Raw genomic sequence first — 20,550 nt, 5'->3', positions numbered from 1 at the left:
GAAACGAAAGCCGGAAACGCTTCGCTGGAAAAGTGGAGGAGGACGATACGAGCCGATTCGAGGATCGATCCTCGTGAAACGATAAAGGGAAACTTGGCCGTCTGTCGAAAGTTATCGAGAGTTCAGACAAATTCCGCGCGCCCGGGCTATCTTTTACTCGCTGTCGTCGCGGCTCGAAGAATTTTAATCTTCCCGGAGCCGGGGTCTTTGTCGCGGGGCAATAGATCGATCTCTCTGACGTGCAATTAATCGCGCGACCTAGCTTCCGTCTAAAAAGCACGATTACCAGCATTTTTAACGACGAGACCGTGTCTAACGAGCGGATTGCCTCACCCGCCAGCACCGATATTGACGCAAGCCGGCAAAAAAGCGACGCACCGTTTTATAATGTTTCCCGTAAACGAGCAGGTAGCCGGGCTTATTTAATTCTACGCTCGAGTTCTGCCATTCTTTTCGTCATTTTCGCCCCCGGCCAATACGCAACGCGCTGCAATTACATCGTTCCTTCGACTATCCTTGCCTTTTATTATTTTTTCTCTCCCTTTTTGCCCAGTTTTTTCCCTGCCTTTCTTTCCTGATCATTCCATTTCGCTTTTTTCTTCCTCAATTGCCTTTTACGCGGCAACCACCGGGGGGTTATCGCGCTAGAAATCGACTAGATCATCGTTATTTATAACAGGGCCAGTCGCGTAAGATCGAGCTCCAGAACGATGACTGACGGGGGGAAAACGAGTTTCGCGAAACGAGGAAATTTACGAGGATGTTTGTTCGTGGCTCGACCAGCTCGAGACTCGAATCGAGAGTAGATATCGAACGAAGTAACTTCGAAATCGCTGCTTCGCGAATTCCACCGAGTTGCGAATTCGCGAAGATACGCGGCTGTTGCGAATATTTCGTCAATGTCCACCACCCATCCCCCGTTTTATTCCTTTATTCTTCTCCAGTACAGAAATCGCTGATCCAATTTCCAGAATTTCCCCAACTTCGAGAATTTAATCGGACGATAAAGAAGGTAGCTGCGCGACCGACATAGGGAAGAAAGATGGAGGAAAGAGGAAGCGACGTGATCGTCGTAACAGGAACTGCGCACCCTTCGCTGTCCAGGTCGTGCCGAAAAATCATTTTCCACGCCGCGTGACTCGACCCCGTTCCCGGCTCGATGATTACGCGAGAGCCCGGCTATCGCGGACTTAATCTCCATAAATTACAAAGGAACAAGAAAAACTCGGATATCGAATTTCAATCGGGCCGTAATCGCGTTTCACGCCCGACCTCGTAACGCGATTTTTCCTTCTTGTAAATCCTGTCGCTGATTAAACTCGATCATCGAGAGAGAGAGAGAGAGAGAGAGAGAGAGAGAGAGAGAGAAACTACCCCGATGCCGCGCCCCATTTTCCCCAGCGGAGAAGGGCGAGACCGGAAAAAAGGAAGACGAAATCGGAAACGAGGGAAAAGAGAAACAGAAGCGAGCGACGACGTTTTAAATTCTAAACGATAAAAGGAAAATCGAGAGGCTCTCGAGCAACGATTAGTCGCGAGGCGAAAAAGTAGATAACGTTTGAGGGTGGCTTCGAAAAATCGCCAGCACGCGAAACGATATCGAGGAGGGATGATTAATGTACCGCTCGTCGGAGCGAGCTTCGCGGAACCCGAGGTGACTACGCGGATGATAAATTTAATTTTCGACCAGGGTGAATCCGCACTCGGTTATCGATGTCTCCGACGACATCGAGTCCTCGAAAGAACAGATTCTCGGTTCGCGACGAGGAAGAGGAACTCTGCACGTTTATACCTTACGTGATCGCGGGGAAGAGACAAATATAGGACAGAGAGGGTAGTAACGAGGAAAAATATTTCGCGCAATCTCGGTGATACGAGAGGAGGTCGCGACCTTTTTCCCGCGGTTCGAAACTTTTTAATTGCGAGGCTCTCCTCGGTCGAAGCGGGACCATCCAATTTGCACGAATGGGATTTTCCTTGAACGCGACGCAGCCACCCCCACCACGCGCTTCGAATCTCCGCTTCCGTTCCACCCCGTTCCTTCCTTCCGCAGTGTACAGCCCCGTTCCGGCCGTTTCCGCCATCCTTTTGTCACGAAAAAATTGAATTCGAGCTGCAGAGACGCACACCCACCCACGCGTGCAGCCGACCCTCGCCAACACACCCTCTTGCGACCGTGTCCACCATTTCTCTCCTCTATATCCTCCGCCACCCCCCTCTGTCCTTTCTCCAACGGCGCTGGCCGTTCAGTTTTTCGGGTTAGCTACAGCTCTCCATTGTCCGGCAGTTTTTGCACATGCCAACGGCAGAGGTTACAGAGCCCCGTGATTCCTCCAACCCTCTACTGCCGTTTCTACTCTTCCAATTCCCCTTTTCGGCTCGGTGTCGGTCGCGCGAACACCGATAGTCCGCGGCTCAAAGAACGAAACTGCGAATCTGTCGATGAAAAGAATGGCCCGGCTCGTAATCAGTGCACGCCCCGATGCATTCCACGCAGACCCGTATAAAAATGCAATCTCTTCCCCCGTATGGCGACGTGCCTCAACCACCCCCGACGTACACGGCACCCCACGGTCGCGGGGGGTCTCCGACGCGCACGTTTCTCCTTTACGATAGGTATTTGCGGAGTAACGCTTGCGTTTTCGTTACAGTTACCTTCCGAACAAACGGTGCAGGATAGGGATGGCGGTTCGCACGTTCCACGCGAATGTCGACGGTAACGGGGTAAGAACGCGGAGTCGAACGGTTCCAACGTGTCTAATGGGAGGGTGGCGGGTGGGTACGCGTGGAGCGTACGCTCCTCGGCGAGTGATTACTCTTACCATCGCTCGGATCATTTCGAGCGCGGTAAAATGGGGATGGTTTAAGAAAATAGAAGTACTAAAAATGGCGGCGAGTTATCAGCGCAGCAAGTACGGAGGATGACCGCGTTGTAGCGTTTACTTGGCTCTTATTTAGGCGACTTCGGCTCTAACGACGCTGCCCGTTACCCTCGCCACTAAATGGATTCGGATTTCAAGGAGGTTCGAGGATTTTGTCACGAGTCCTCGGAAAACCTCCATTTCCTATACATATGACTTCCCAACCTTCCAATTGTGTCCTTGCCTAACACAGGGCCTGCTAGGTTACCTTACTAATGATTCTAGGTTCAAGGAGGTTTGACCCTTTGGCCCAGAAGCACGTGCGAGGCTCGTGATCAAGTTTTCGAGCCAAAACTGATTATCACGAGCCTGACTCGTGGTACATCGAAGGCTCGGCAGTTCTGTTTACGTTTTGGAATTTGGGATGCAATCTTAACCCTTTGCGCTCGAGAAGCGCCCTTCAGTCGGCATTTGATAAAATTTCGAAGATGGATATTAATTTATATGTTAAATTTAAGATAATGTAACAACGTGCGAGGTATCGAAATCAAATAATTCTACGTGTCAATTATTATACTGTTTCTAATTTACTGCTCAGAAAAATATCGTCAGCTTTAGAGCAGAAAATCTTCGAACTCGTACTCTTCTTTAGCCAAAAAATCGTCGAGTGCAAAGGGTTAAATCGTAAGATAAGGGGTTAAGGATGCAAGTCGTCTGTAAAATCCTCTGTTTCTTATATATAGAATTTCCAAACTTTCCAATAATATCCTAGTCTAAGCCAGGACCTGCTAGGTAACTTTACAGATGAGTTCACTAGCAGGCCCAGCACGAACTTCATCCCTTCTTTTTCCTTTCGTCTCTTCTAGCACCACCGCCATAAGAGGATACCTGCGACCAGTCGGCATGCAACAACAGTGGGGGAGGACCCCCTACACCTTCTTTCCGCGACGAAGAATATTTATTCCTTCTTCCCACGATTTCCTCGCGAGAGAACGGTTCTCGCAACGATTTACGATTAATCCAGAACGCAGCCGTAATCCGCTGCTATTCCGCTCGAATCGGTCACGCGCGTTACCCATCCACCGCTTTTCAGCTACCAGACAGAGTATTGCATAGAGAATTGCGGCGTAACGATAATTAACCGAAGAAAAACCGCGAGATGCGTGGCATCGACGAACGATCTCGTTTTCCGCGTCTCTCGAGATTCCCTGGATCCGAGCATGGAGAATCGATCGAGCTGACCGTGTCCTATTCTCTTTCGAGCCAAGGGTGAAACCGACCATCGCCCGATTTTATTCGCCTGCCATCTACGTCGTAGAGGAAAATGCGAGAGAAATGGGAAGAAAATGGGAGGAAAATGGAAGGAAGAAGAATCGAACGAGGAAAAGACGTCGCTGCGACGAGATCGATCGATCTTCGACTTCGCGACCTTCCCAAGCCGATCTTTCTTCCGGTGAATTACGCCCGGAGCTGGAGTATTCGAAAAATCGAGGCTCGAGAGCGAAACGGTTGGGAAAAAATTCAAAGTCAAAGACGCTTTGTCGGGAAAAACGCGATCCTTTTAACGGCGCCTCGGCGTAAAAACGCAAAGTGTGCGAGTCGGTTTGGCTCTAGATATTCTTGGCGATATGGCGATTTTTTGCAAGCCGATTAAGCGGGATCACGAAACTCGTCGACACGGACGGTCCTAATTGGAGCTAATCGACGGACTACCTTTTTCACGCCGCTTGATGGCCTTTTTATGGTTCAACGAGGATCAATGAGGTGCGACGAACGAAAAAATGATCCAACCCCTGGCTAGATCCTATCTGATCGACCTGTCGTGAAAAAATGCCCGCATCGAGAGGAAAAAGCGATTTTCTTGCTCGAATCGACCAAAGACGAGACTGCAGCTCGATTGTTCGTTCCCTAGACTCGTTCTAATCTCCCGACTATCGAAGGTAGCAAGGATGTGAGTCACAAGGAGAGTGCAAGTCCTTCGGGTCACCGATTTAGTTGAAACTTTGCTTGGTTTGTAGACTATAGAGGCAACTACTCGATAGTTTTTGAGATATTTACGATTAAAATTTTGTTACTTCCGTATCTAGATTAATTTCAAATGGTTTTCGAGTTGCGTTGTGGCCTACTATCGACACCCGAAAATTCCCTATGATGCAGGTCCGGGGTTCGATTCCTATCTCCAATTGATTTTTTTTTTCTTCGATCTATTTTCTATTTTGTATTCATTTTTCGAAAACATTGTAAATAAATAATTGTAAATCAAATTTCTTAACACTAGAACTACCAATCTAGTCAAAATGACTGGTCTCAGAATTTTCCTTTTTACAATCACCGAACACATACACCTGCTTTAACAACAAAATTGGTATCAACTCGTATTAAAAAAGAATTGTAATCAATATATTCACTCGTATTCATCGTATCGCTGAAATTACTATAATCCGTGCAGGTTATAGTTGGGTACCCATTAACGATCGATAGTTCCAGTGTTAATAAAAAAATTTATTTTTTACAATTTCTTATACTAATATATATTTGTTACAGTCGACTGGAACGCCGTTGTATGGCAATATTCATTAGCGCAACTCTCTTGGTTTACCTTTTCTTTGTATAAATAAAATAATTTTTGCATGTTCCGTATGGCGTTGATTTCTTCAAACCATTATAGCAACTATGGTATACCATTTAAAATTTATCGGTATCGATATTTACTCTAATTATATATTTCTACTAATGGCCTAATAATATAGTGGTCTAATAGTCAACGCGTTAAGAAAGGTTCGGGCGAAGCAGGAGCGACTGAAGAAGAGGATCGTGGTGAAAATGGCGTATATTCCGTTCGGATGTTTCACGAGTTTCAGCCGTTATTAAGACGGAAACCGATAGCTTAACGAGGCGTGATTCGTTATCTTTTACGACCACAAAGGCTGACACTGTGCGGGAGATAATTTCTTATCGAGTTACCGAGATAACCGGGTGTATCGCTAGTTCCCTTTCTAAAACGAACACGTGCTTTCGCCTGTCTTTGCCCGCTTCTGGAAAAACTCGCGGCGAATCGACTGGATACGCCGCCGCGTGTAAATTTCCCTGTAAATTCGCGCGTAAACTCGCCCGCAACGTCTCCCGTATTTTTACGCGAGCAACTTTATCGCTCGACTTCGCAGCACCTCGGATTTCTATCATTTGCCCCGCGCAATTCTAGGGTATCCTAGGAAATTGAAGGTTATTTTCCCTCGATAACATCTTTCGTTGTATCTTCGCCCACTGCAGCCTCCGTTTTCCCGTTCCCTTTTCGCCTCATTTTCCCGCCTCTTTGTCATTCTTTTCCATTACCGGTATTCCTCTCGATTTTCTCCCCGACCATTCCGCGCTTCGCTCCTGGCATTGTCTTTTTCCCCGGAATACCCATCCTCGAAACGAACAATTCCTTGGTCCTCCCAGCAGTCGATACACTCGCGTTCCTGTACCTTCGAGAAATTAAAGGCATTTCATTCGGAGCACGCCTGATATACAACCACACATCTCCATTCGTATTCCCACCTTCCTGCTTCTTTAATAAAGAATTTAATAAAGACCAAAAGTAGCATGAAAATCGGAAGCAACCCGGCCAAGTTTTCCTCGGACCAAGTTCCAGCTAAATAATGCACGAGGAAAAATTCTGAATGGAATACGTAATGATTAAAACCAGCCTCGCAGCGAGGCAAGAAGCAGTTGGGGAGGAGAAAGAGAAAAGAAAAAAGAAAAAAAGGGAGAGAGTAGAAAACGGAGCGATCCGTGGTTTGACCAGAAGGAACGAAGCCGAAGAGAAGGCGAACAAAAAGGAGGCACTGTCCCACGGCAGCCCGGTTGTCGGCCGGACCAAACAAACAATCTTTATCTCCTTTATGGTCGTCCTTATCTCCGGCAGCCGACTCTTCTCTCCGGCTTTCCCGTCGCAGGTTCTGCCTTTTTCTCGCCCTACGTACGTGAACAGATCCTTTGTGTTCCCCCCGCATACTTTCTCGCCGGGCACGAGAGGGGGAGGAAAGAAAAAAGGAAAAAACAGGGGGGAAGAAAACGAGGAGGAAGAAGGTTAAGAAAATAGACTCGAAACAGCAACGAACGAAACAGAGGAAAGAAAAGACGCCTGAAAAGCAAACGAAGAAGGAGGAATAAGGGGAAGAAGGTGGATAGTCCAGGGAAAATTTGAATAAACGTTTTCCACTATCCAGCCGAGTTTTCCTCCGGAAAATCGCTGCCGAAAATGTCGCAGGACGAGAGGCTTCGCTTCCAACCTATCCACCTCCCTCTACCCTCGGTAATAAACGATGCAAGCGTTTTATTATGAGTCACTCGTGGGAACCTTTGACATTACGCCTTATGACGCGAGAACACTCGCGTGTCTGTCGCACTTCGTGCTGGAAAAACTCATCGATCCGTATTCGCGCGATTCTATTTTTGAAACGCACCCCTTTTCCACGCCGGCCGCCATGATACCCCAGACAAGCGCACTAGCGCCGCGAGTAAACCAACCTCGGGCTACTCTCTCGACCTACTGCTTTTCACCAAACATCTTCAAACGTCTCGCGGAAATTTTCGAGAAGATGGATCTCGATGAAGAATCGCGAAGAAAAGATCGTTCGAAGAGAGAAGGGCAGATGACACCTCGAGGCTCCCAGCTAGTCATAATGGAGGATTTCAATTGCATCGATACTACCACCTGTTACGTAAATACGAGAGCCTCACTCGGAGACGCGGCCAATTGATTTACGTTCGTAATGGACCGCGAGGACGAGTCGTGGCCTTCTGCGAGAGGTTTTCCTACCTGGCAACCATTCAGGAATCATCGACTCCGGGTATACTTGGTCTACGTGAGCTAGATTATACACCGTCTAATTCGATTCCGATCGGCCTTCTCGGGATTGCGTTCTTTGCACGTTGCGATAACGTGTACGTTTTTCTCTACGACAAAATGTCGGCTTTCCAACCATCGTTCGACTTACGAAGAAACGAAGAATATGCGGTATCGTGAGCTGGGAAGGAGTCTAGCAAAGGAAACGGTGTTAACCCTTTGCGATCGACGATTTCGTCGTTACAGGAAAATAATCATTTTCTGCCTTAAGGTGGAGGATATTTTTGAAACGGTAAATAAGAAATCGTATGCGATTTAAGACGTGAAATTATTTTACTTTAATATTTCACGCATCGTTGGGTAATTGTAAATTTGATATATTAATTAACATCCATCTTTGGAATCTGATTAAACGGCGACTGAGAGGCGCCTATCGAGTGCAAAGGGTTAACACTATGCCGTCCGGTGGCATCACGTTGGTATCATGATGATTATGGCAAATAATGAGTAAAAAATTCGCCAAACGAAAGAATCCCGTTTAGACGAGTGGACGCCATAGCGTTAAGAGCGGTATCGGGTCCGGCTTAGACGTTTAGGGTAACATCTGAAATGCAGACGGAGGGGTGCATGTCCACGTGCAAGAATTGTATGGACGAGAGTGGTAATTCAAAGTAATTCATCAAATATATTAATATCCCACACTAAAAGTACCAACAGAAACATAGTTCAATATTTTAGTTAAATAAATCTGTTTTGTTATTAAAAAGAAGTCGTTGTTTATTAAACGCGCAGATCTCTGTCAGCATAGGGTTAATCTAGCATTAACCCTTTCGCGATGGGTGTTGTATATATACGACAGTCATTTATTGGTTTACAGCGGCAAATGATAATTATATTATTAAAAATAAAGTTAATACAGGAATCAGGCCACGCAGAAAATGGTGGCAAAGTATGGTCAATCGCGACAAGATGAAAAGTGACGAAATATGGGGTACACGTGCGCCATCGCGAAAGGGTTAACCCTACGTAAACATATACTCCGTATCGCATATTTAGGAGAAAGGGTACATATGGTAAATCTCTGATCGACTAGGACTGCACCAGTCGGAAAAATAATTTTCCGCGCACCTAATTACTCGAAGACCGGGATTCGGTCGATGCCAACCCCCCCATAGGTGGAACATCGGTGGAACAACGTCGACTCGATGTACGCGTTTGTTCGAACAACGGGTAGCTCTCCGGCTAGCGTGCGCCCGTTACAAGCCAACCAGAAACAAACGGAGAGTGCCGAAATAAATAGGGAAAAAAGGAAGAAGCGGAACACGGAGTAAAAATCGATAACAAAATCCACGCTATCGTCCTAACGATCAAACGGTAATCGGTTTAAATCTCGGCTGTAGCACCGGGCGCGTACACGTTAAGCCGGTCGTCGGTGTTGCAACAAGATACGTACGAATTGAACAACAACGCGCGACGTGTACCCGGGCACAGTGCAAAAGTTTACTTTATATTCGACCCTATGTAAATGAGAAACGATCATTCAGCCGACGTTGTAACGTCGCCGCACGAACCGATCGTGGGTGCACGTGTAAAATCGAGCAAGAAAGCACGCGCCCTGTTCTCGTGTTTCTTTCCTAGGGGGTTCTTTGAGCGCCCCCATGCGGCGCTGTCACGCGATAACAGGCCCGATGCCGGTTTACCGATTACCCGGCTGCCAGTAAAGCAAACGTACGTTCCCGAATGCAAATCGACACCGATGGACGACCAAACGCCGCACCGTTATCGTACCTGCGCCACTGTACCGGGGGCCCCGTAAACGGGAAAATCCATTTCCCGTCGCTCATGCTCGCCATTCGTGGCCGAAAGATAGCGCCTCGATCCCCGATTCTCGAAATTTCTCGCGTAATTAATATTTTATTCGTCTAACTGCGCGTGAACATCGGCTGACGGGGTACAGAGACCCTGGGACAGACTTACGATTTAATTTCCGATTTATCGAGATGGGGATGGATGTTGGGAAATATTTCTCCATATTTCTTTCGTACTGCGCGTGAACATCGGCTGACGGGGTACAGAGACCCTGGGACAGACTTACGATTTAATTTCCAATTTATCGAGATGGGGATGGATGTTGGGAAATATTTCTCCATATTTCTTTCCTGTACGAGATATATATTCGCCACAGAAAGGGATGTAATTTCTGCTCTTACGTAACGAGTCTTTACGTAGGACGTAGGGGAGATGAAAATACGCGAATATGGTGTAACTTAGGGGGAAAATCCATTTGCCGTCACTCATGTTCGCAATTCGTGGCCGAAAAATAGCACGCCAATCCCCAGTTCCCCGATTCACGAAATTTCTCGCGTAATTAATATTTAATTCCTCTATTTGCGCGTAAACATCGGCTGACGGGGTACAGAGACCCTGGGACAGACTTACGATTTAATTTCCGATTTATCGAGATGGGGATGGATGTTGGGAAATATTTCTTCATATTTCTTTCCTGTACGAGATATATATTCGCCACCGAAAGGGGTGTAATTTCTGCTCTTACGTAACGAGTCTTTACGTAGGACGTAGGGGAGATGGAAATAAGCGAAGATCGTGTAAGTTCGAGGCTAAATTAGTATACCGGCTATCTCGATTCGATAAAAGCGCGGCCAACATGCAAAGAGTACTTTTCACGCGAGAACATTCCGCTTTTGGACCGAGCGAGCTAGCCCCCGCTTGCCCGATTTAAACGCGATACGAAATCGTCTAGCGAGTTAGCAGACCGGTTTAAAAATGCATCGCGAGATGTATTCGATAAAGCTGTATACGATTAGATCGAGAGAGATAAAATCTGCGGTCTATCGAATTTCTATTAGCCCCTAATGCTTGTCTTCCTAATGCTCGTCGTTAATATATCCGTTACGTTGTTTTCTCGGTTAATCTCGATTAATGGTATTGGAATAAGCTCGGAAATTCCTCGTGCCGCAAAGTAAGGTTCGTGTGCCAGGATCGGGTAATTTAGAGAATCACGGACGTTGAGAATCGTTGAGGGGTCGATGGCGGCACGCGTATGCGACCTTTTTATCCGAGAGTGTACTCGAGAACTCGGCTGCCTCGACTTTGATCGCGATTCGGCTTTCATCCTCCGATTCGCTTTCCCTCGCTCTTTCGATCGTCCGCGTTCTCCGCTCCGCGAAGGTCGGACGCCGCGGTTTCGCGCAGGATGGTTCCGTTTAAACGGAGAAACGCGGAGGAAAAGGAGAAGCAATCCGGCTGGCGGAAGATCGGTTTAGCGGTCGGTCGAGCGTGCCAAGTCTGGCCGAGAGACATCGGCGAGCGAAAGACGCGGAGGGATCGCGAGAAGATGGGACAAAGGCGAGAGAGAAAGAATTGACTCACCGTTAAGATGCAAACGTGACCCGGAGAGATGTATTCCAGTCCCCGGTGACCCTCGCCTCTGAAGCACTTCTGTATATTGGTCATGAACTTCCTGCGAATAGCCTTCAACGAGTACACGCAGAGCGCGGAATGTTCCTTGGGTTCGTCGCTGCTGGTGCTGTTGCTCTCGGCGAAAACGGCGAACAACACGTCGTCCTGGGCCGTGATGCCCAAATCGACGGCGAGAACCGAGCCGGCCTTGCCCACGTACGCGGCCTGGACCAGGTTGTAGTAGGTGCCGTTGTTGGTGCAATTGATCGGTATCTCGGTGTACGAGTAGTAATGCTCGTCGTCGTGGCAAACCCTGACCAGCTTCGATATGAACACCGCCGTCATGCTGTTCTTCATCTGCGTGGTCATGAAGTAGCTGAAACCGCCGCTGCTGATCCCGTACACGTAGTTGATAGGGTATCTCTCGCGCGACAACGAGTTCACGTACATCCTGGTGCCCGTGGTGACAGCGGATTCCGCGATGTTCAGCATCTTGTCCTTGTCCAACGATCTGGAGCTGACCGCGGGCACCTCGGATCGGTAGGGCGAGTTGCCGGTATAAGTGACGCCCACGTACATGACTTGAGAAACGGGCGGATTCGGGGGCCCCGGCGCGATGAACGCGACCGTCGAGGCGGTAGCGTTGTTCGCCACCACCGCCTCCTGCACTTCTTGCACCACGTCCGATATATTCTGCAGATTTCGTACCCTGCAGGTGCCCTGGAACAGGCTTCCGCACGAGATCAACCTGGTGGTCGTGTAGTCGATCACCAGCACCTTGTTCACGTTGTCGACCATCCGCGTCGGCGTTTCGCGGGGACAGTTGATCATGGAGCAAGCGGGCGAGTCGCCTTTCGGCCCGGTCATTTCCTTCACAACGAGATTCAAGTCCGGCGAGAGCTGATAAAGCCGGTTCACCGCGCCCACGTACACCCGGCCGGTGTTCTTGTCCACGACCAGATGGTTCATTCGCTTCACCTCCGGGTCGTGGAACCTTTGTACTATGTCGGCGGACGTCGATCGGACCGGCAGCCGAGGAGACAACAGCACCAGGATCGACAGGAGCAGACGAAGTTGTCGTTGATGCGACAGCACCGATCCCATCCTCGTCGGTGCCTCGCCGTTGCCCGGGAAGACTAGCATCTTACTACTCTACTTTCTACCGCTCACGATCCCTCGCCACTTCCTCCTTCGCTGCGCCCGGCAATCCTCGCGGAGGCGTCTTCCTCGAGCCTCGCCCAGACCTGCACAAACAAAATCCCAACAAACGTTCATTCCAGCTGCCTTTGCCTTTCCACCCTCTCCCTTTCTCCCCTTTCTCCCCTTTCTCCCGTTTCCGTTCGCGCGAGAGACTCCGCGGCACGCGAGAACCGTATTGTCGATCGGAAGTTTTAGTAGCGCGCGCCATTTGCATTTTATAGACCGGTTGGAAACGCGGCGTAACGCGTACCGGCTCGTTCCTCCAGTTTACGCTGTACTCGCGAAGAGAAGGAGACGCGACCGTCGCGGTATTAATTTCCACGAAACGGAATGCAAAGTTTAGGAATTTCTTCCTCGTTATCGCGTCCAGCCACGTTTAAACGATCGCTTGCGCGTGTAACCGAACGGGATAACGACTTTCCAGTAGTTCCAGAGCGCCTGCCTCGTGTAAAAAGAGCGGCTACGCGAGTTTAAAACGGCGCCGTGTTGTGAAACGAGGATACGGGAGTGTATAAAGACGTCTTTTGACGTAGACCGACGTTAAATCAAAAGCACCGGCATTTTCGCGAAAGCTGGAGGACGTTTAGCGTGACTATACGGCTGTTTTACATTAATCGCGAGTTAACGCCGGACCAACGACACCCGGGACACGACACACCTTCCACCAGTGGAATAATTGCCCCGATTATCTCTCCGAACTCCAGGCGAATCTGACGCGTGCTTGCACGCGAGTACTCGTCGAACGGGTAATCCGCGCGCGCGAGGGGGGGTCGAGGACGAAAATGTAAATAATGGGAATGGGAAAGAAGAGAAACGCCTGGGTTGACGAAAATATCGAGAGCAGGGGAGAGACTCCGCGATGAAAACGCGTAGAAAATACCAACCCCTGTGAAGGGGGGCGCGTTATCCGCGATAATTACTCGAGCACGCGATCGGAAAGGCCTCGTCGTTCCAAAGTTCTCGGTAGGACTTCCTAAAAGTCGTTGAACGGGAAAGAAAAGGCACGGAGGTGAGAACGCGAGGGCAGAAGCATGCAGCCGAGAGAGAGGGAGGGAGAGGAAGGGAGAGAGAACGAAGGGAGGGCTCTGACAATTTATCGACTAGGGAAACCAGGTGCCTTTGAATCGGAACCCCAACGCATACTACTCTTAACGAAATGAAACGCCTGACTTTGCACAGAACGCGCAGAAATACGTGAGAACGAAGAAAAAATTTCTATACCGGGGAAAGGAAGAGTGGATGCAGAACCGGCCGGGAAGAAAAAGGTGTTCCTCCTGCTCGTTCCTTCTTATCGCCACGGAGGGTAACGTTCAATCGCGACAAAAACTTTCCTTATTTTCCGAACACCCATCTCGCGGCCTGTCGAGTCTCCCTCCTGCAACGCGTCAATTCCAGTTTATGGCCGGAGCCGACGAGTCCAACTCCGCAGCCTCCATAGTCCGTTGCCCCGTTTCTTTTCCCGCTCTCTCGGAATCGTAATTGACCACGCTGCACCGATCATTCGCGTTTCGATCGAAAGCTCCTTTTTACCGGTCGTTCGAGACTGGGTCGTGAGCAGACGTATCGAAAGGTCGTGGATTCGGAAATTACTTGGATCGTTTATTCGCGGTGAAATTCTACTTTCTCCGTGACATTCGAGATAACTGTGACGCGCGTAAAACTTTGATCGTACATCAGCTCGGGGAAAAAAGCAAAGGTATACCTAGGGGCACAATGCGTGACGTTTGCAAAAATTCAGATAACAATCGAACGAACCACGGACAATATCGATCGGGAGACCAGATAAGATCCATATCGATACAGAAGCACTGCTGCCACCTGCGTAATAACCGCGTAATTAACACTCGGAGTACTGGAAATCACGCGCTGGTACAATCACCGGTAAAAAGAAAGCGTTGCACCGAGAACACGCGAGAAATCGCAAAGCGTAGACCAACGAAAAGCAAAGGTAACCTACTACGATACGACAATCGAGTTCCCTACCCGCGAGCGGATTCTCGACGCGCGAAAAAGCGTCCGAGGCTGTCTCAGAAGCGAAGAAGAACGGAGGCAGAGTATTTGGAGGCAGGCGCGAAGCACGCAATGGCCGAGTGGCAAGGAAGGTGGAAAGAGGATCGGGTTATCCGACAAGCGGATAAGGATCGCGAGATATCCAGGTATGCGCGTGCACGAGCACTGCTCGAGGACCGCTGGTGCGCGCGCGCGCGCGCGAGGAAGATCGAAAGGAAAGATGGTCGCGGTGCGCGTCGAGACGCTCCTCTTCCTCAGCGCTATCTGATCGGCGCACGCGTGCCTTTCCCCGCGAATTCCCGCCGCGACACACGCACCTCGTATGTAGGTTAAGACCGTAATTAACCACCGATCCGATCGCCATTTCCACCGAGCTATCGCTCGATTCTGCCACGCGCGTCGCCACGGAAAACACTCCGCGCTGCCCTCGCGTCAGGGACCACTTCTCTGCCTGGGAAAATGAAACAACCGTGAAACGACGCTTTAATTAGCGCGTTTACCGGGCAACCCAGCGACCACCGGCACGAGACTTTCTACGGATTAATCCGGAAACGGGGGGCACCGATCTTTGTCCCGAAACCGAGCCACGCGTGAGATCGTGACGGGTTCAACGGAGTGAGACAGACGCGAGTTCGGGACAAGCTTGCTCCATACTGTGTTCGCGGAAGCGGTATCTAATAGAAGATAGATAGTTCATAGATGCCATTCGTAGCAACGACGCTCGACGAAAGATTCGTGGAACACTGGAGCCAACGAAAGTCAGCTAGAGATAAATGATACGAGTTTCCCGAAGCCTATTTGCAGAAACTACGACGATACCCTCGTCCCTCTGACCGTATTTCAAGGTTGGAGAAAAATTGAATCGCGACGTATCGATTCTTAACCCCTTCTCGTGCCATTTAGCCCGACGAAATCCGGGGAAATGTGATATAGTCAGTTTTACGCGAAACTATCGTTGTGGACCGTGCGTTATGGATACTACCGTTCACGAGTCTGGCTCGTGATATTCACGTTTGGCCCAAAATCCTCGTCACGTGTCGGGCTCGTGATATTCACGTTTGGCCCAAATCGTTTTTCACGAGTCAGACTCGTCAAAACACAGGAAGGAGTTAATCTTATCTTTCCATCTTAATGGAACACGGCAGTCCTCGGTGGAAAGAAAAAGTGACACAAGAGTATCCGCGTTTAATTGCACAGTACGTTTCCGTTGAACCTGCGAGAAATTACGTTTGATTGCCCAACGAGTGTTTCCGTCATAATCGGCCAGTCATACGCACGAGGAACACGGAGTGAATAAAACACCCATCGAGATATCCGCTCGAGCTAGTCCCCGTTGATTAAACCCCAAGACGGACGGTAAGCAACGCGAGCGGCCATTACTTCCGCGGGCACTCGGCCCATTAATCGGGATTAATCGGGCCGGTTAATCGGGATTGACCGTGTGGGCGCGGAAACGCAAGGAACAGACGGGTGGGACAAGGAAACGTTTGCACGGACGATACACCCGCTTCGAACACCCGAGTAATCTCTGCGCGGCGCAAGCCGAAAGCCTCCGGCAGAAATGGCCGGCGTTAATTTTAATTACAAAGTGCGCGCTTTAATATGCACATTTATTTTAATGGAAAGCTGACGGGTGCTTCCGCGCGATGCACTCGATAACGCTTCCTACGTGCCTGCCTATATTTCATCATTTCCACGGAAACACGCCGAAGAGGGAGAACGAACGAAACAGCCCAGCGAAAAAGGGAGAAAGAGAGGAGATAGAGAGAGAGAGAGGGAGAGAAGGGTTTTACTTTTATTTACACGGGGCCCGTTGTACGTACATCGCGAATCTCTCGCGTCGTTTTACCAGCAAACGGGATGTTCCCCGCTGAAAACACGACGGTGACCCACTATCCGCGGAATGCGCGCGAGAAACTTTTAAGGAGCTTTTTCCCGCGGGTTTCGAGAAGCTGCGCGGAGTTTCGTAGCCGGATGAGAAATCGGATAGGGTAAAAATGCCGATAACCTAGTAATCGGTGTCGACTTTCTGCCCTCGCTGTAGGTTCGCGTGGAGCTTCCAGCTTGCATCACCTCTCGCGTCGACTCGTCGAGTATCGCGGGATTATTTAACAGCCGAATATCAAACGTCCGCCCTGGAGTAGCGTCGGAGTGCGTGTTCGACGCCCACCACCTACGGAGGAGGCTTGGTCGCCAATTGCTCCTCGCATTCCCGAGAGATGCACGGCTACGCTCAGGCGACTCGACGCGTGCCCTCGATAACGCTGCCATGCATTATCGCGAATCGATAGCTTCGAGTTAAGCCCGCGTTGATCTCGAGATGACTGGCGAAATGCCATAAGCGCGAGTACTAGGTACGAGGTCTAAGAAATTTCTCGGGACTTCTCGAAATTCGATGAAATTTGGAAATTTTAAAGGCTAGGTGTCTCGAACGAGCGACCCCGATCGCGAGTATTACGAGATTTAGGTTCGGTGACTTTGGACCTGTCTGCGGCGAGAGATAAGGGTACTTGGACTCCAAGGTGCCAAGATTTTAATCCTCTGCGGATGACCGTCGCATATATTCCGCCATTCGATGGAAACCATCAGTTTGGCCGAGGAGCTCGTATATGCATTTGGCGGAAATAAATGATAGGGCCGAGGGACTCATAAATGTGCCCCACGTAAATACGTCGCTATGGCCGAGGAACACATACAGTCGGTTGCATAAGCATTCTTACATTTATCGCAGTCGTTGTATGTACAGAGAAAAGAAAGGAAAGATGCACGTAAAATTGTTGGAGTAAATAAACTCTACGTCCTAGTGATGCGAGGGGGCGATCCCTTCCCCCGCGTTTTGTCTTTTGTCTTTTGTCGCCGGTTTTCTGGAGACGTTGCTGACCTGCGTGGCTCCGAACGGACGGGCCAGTTCTAACCGTTCGCCCGTTTAATAAAGATCTAATTTTACACCGTCTCACTGATTATTATTTCCTAAAAGATAACCCCTTAACAAAAATTAAAATATCTTTACTTTCTTTTCCCTATACATACGCCGACTGCGATAAGTGGACGAATACTTATGCATCCGCTGTTGCAGCCCTAGGACCGCATGTCTCAAATTAAGTCGTGGACTATCCTCGTAGAGTCACACGGTCTCTACTCGCTGGAGAGTACCTTGGAATACTCAGATTCACTGCAGTCTGTATTTTCGATTCGACTCTCAATAACGCGTAACTCTCGCAATCACGACTCTCGGTCTCAACTCTCTAATGACTATCTCAAAACCCTCCTCCATCTTCCAGAGCGGGCCCTTTTAAGCCCGTCTGGAAGGCAAGGACCTCCCCCGAAGGAGGAGAAAGCTCCCTCCATATAAGGCTCTGGGGTGGAAGGGATTCCTCCTTCGGGTTAGGCTCTCCGAAGGGACCCTTACCGAGAGGTGCCCACGGACGCGTCACCCCCGGGTAACAATGGGGAAACCCGGGGCTGCGCGAGGCTACCTCACATGGCCTGGACCCAACTTCCCCAGGCTCGTCTGGCCTCCAGACGCTAATGGGACTTCTAGCCTGGGGAAGTCAAAAAATATCCTACATCCTTATTACCAGCATCCCTATGAACGAAAATCGCGTTTAACCCTCAGAGCGCTATGGACGCATATATGCGTTGTTCAATTTTTTCGGTCTTCCATGTAATAGTATTACATGTAACTTTATGTGAGACAAATATATGTGCGTTTCTTAGCAGCGGCAGTGAAAAAAGACAAATGATGGAACAAATAATAAACGCGAGGACGGGTTTATTCTTTTGTATGTCTGTTCTGAGTATCATTAGTAATGTAATAACAATATAATATACGTACAACAATATTAACAAATAAACTATTAATTTTTGTTTCCTTTTTGTTCCTTATTTTTGCATTAAGTTATATTGTAAATTTAATTGATGCTTGAAAATAACGTTTCTTTATTATTTAACCTGCTGTAAAGGAATTACAACAATAACTTGTTAGTTGCACCTTGAACAGTTAACACGTTGAGTGCTACGTCAATCCCTAGGGACTGACAGTGAACTTTCCGTTCAGGCGGCGTCAGTCCCTAGGGACTGACAGTAGACTTTTCGTTTGGACGGTGTGGATTCTAGGGACTGACAGCGAATTTTTCGTTTGATCATCATCGGTGCGTAAGACTGGCATTGTCAATGGTTAAATTATCAATGATAATTAATATACTGTAAAAATTTAATTCCCTCTGCTAAAGTAAATCTTTACACTTCCGTGGCTTTTTTCGACTGATCGTTTCTTGGTGATCGCCTTTTTGCCTTTCTGGCATTCCCCACCCCATTATCTTCTGTTTATAATTTGTATATTTGCGCATTGGCTGTACCATTCTCATAGTCCAAACGACAAAGTGAAACAAAGTAATCTTCTGCCCATACCCTTTGGTATAATTGAGCGCTCGGCATCAAGTGCTCGTTAGCTGCCGCCTGAGCGGAAAGTATAGCAAAATCGGCGCCGCACTCAACGTGTTAATCAACAGGGCTCGCACTAGCAAAAAGTATTCCGTCCATAGCGATCGTCAGCGTTAAGCACGCACAGTCCCTCTGAAACGCTTCGGCAGAAAGTCGTCCGCACTCCAAGGGTTAACCGTTTGAGTGCCAAGCGGCGCGATCGCGCTTCTTCTATTTTGTGTCCAAAAGTGCCAGCGCTCTGAGCTGCGAAGCTGACAATCAGCGCGCTCGGTTGGTGAACGCGGAATATGAGAAGCGCTATCGCGCCGCTCGGCATTTTTGGACACGGAATATGACAAGCGCTATCGCGCCGCTTGGCAAATATCGATTGGGAAACAATAATGACCCGTGGCACTCAAACGGTTAAGCAGAAATGAGCACTGATAGTTTCGAATGACTATCGCGACGTAACTGCAAATCGCTATCCTTGCGTTGGAAGTATTTAGTATCTAGACATAGGTGTGACATCTAGGGGACAGTTGGCATTTTGGACGACTTTTGTTTTTCCTCACTCTTTCTAACGTAACCGCAGAGACCAGAGAATCGTTGAACCGCTAACACGTGCTTCGTAATGAAGAATTACAAAAGTAATACCACTATGCGTGATCTATTAAATTAACCTCCTAGGCACTAGGCGCCACTATAGTGGTTTTCGCGGATGTCATATTTCTGTACGACGAGCCACTATAGTTAATCATCATACAATAATAACACAATAATTTAATCATCAAACACTTCGTTCCAATGTACTCGTGTAAAGAACAGCATTATCCGTCACACATTGCATTGCCGTATCATTTACACGTAATTCGCGTTGAACTCTGCCGTACAGATTAACAGCCCCGCGCAAAATTCAGCCGTGCCTAAGAGGTTAACACTAGCTTTACGGACACTATCTGTATACCTGTTACTAAGGACACCTGTCAAATTGATAAGTAAAGGAAACCACGTGCTTCTTTTTTTAACGATTAATTTAATTTAAAAACAATTATATATTATATTAACAGTTTTAACCTTTCGCACTCGAGAGGTGACACTCACCATTTAATCAGATTCTAAAGATCGACGTTAATTGATATATCAAATTTAAAATTACCTAGCGATGTGTGTAATGTCGAAGAAAAATAATTCTACGTCCTAATTTGCATATGATTTCTCATTTACCATTTGAAAAATATCGTCGACTGTATGACAGAAAGTCTTGGAATTACTATTTTTCTGTAACGAAAAAGTCGTCGAGTGCAAAGGATTGAAGTAAGTTAACTAAATCTGTCATCATCGTATAATTGGAGGAACCCTTCCGTAAATCTAGTGTTGAAGAACTCTAACAGGCTCGATCCCACGGTTTACACAAAACCACCCCGTCCGCAAAGGATTAAAACGATCGAGGATAATTCGATGTATATACGCTTTTACCGAATTGCGTATGAAATGGTCTGGCGCCGAATTTGCTGGAGCGTGCTCGGAGGAATTTAGATCTCTCGGAAGCAGGCAGGCTGATATACCACGAGGCCGATCTCGATTAAGGCCACTCGAGAACGGCGAACGAGGAACGTCGAGGAGGAAACTCTGTCGGTTCGTCGAACCCTGCGTGAAATCAAGGTCGTTCCTCGAAGCGATTCGATGTTGAAACCGGGCCAGAACGTCGGCTCCGGATCCCTGGATTGCTCGTTAGAGGAATCGTACCGGGGCACAGATGCCGGGCGAAACGCGATCGCGCCAACGCCTCGGGAATCTCGAAGGGAC

The 20,550-nt window shown here is 48.5% G+C and overlaps 1 protein-coding gene across 1 annotated transcript in view; it reads right to left on the bottom strand.

Annotated features, from left to right (window-relative positions):
- PlexA (plexin A) overlaps positions 1-20,550 on the bottom strand; it is a 317,233-nt gene that overhangs the window by 264,783 nt on the left and 31,900 nt on the right. The window contains exon 2 of the mRNA XM_017898009.1: positions 11,083-12,356. Coding sequence (XP_017753498.1) covers positions 11,083-12,255 — 1,173 coding nt within the window. The 5' untranslated portion in view covers positions 12,256-12,356. The remainder of the gene's footprint in view (positions 1-11,082; positions 12,357-20,550) is intronic.

Source organism: Eufriesea mexicana, unplaced genomic scaffold (genome assembly GCF_001483705.2).
Source record: "Eufriesea mexicana isolate 0111107269 unplaced genomic scaffold, ASM148370v2 scaffold605, whole genome shotgun sequence".
In the NCBI taxonomy this organism is placed as follows: domain Eukaryota; kingdom Metazoa; phylum Arthropoda; class Insecta; order Hymenoptera; family Apidae; genus Eufriesea; species Eufriesea mexicana.
The sequence above is the reverse complement of the archived record's forward strand: the minus strand, read 5'-3'. Positions and strand labels throughout refer to the sequence as shown.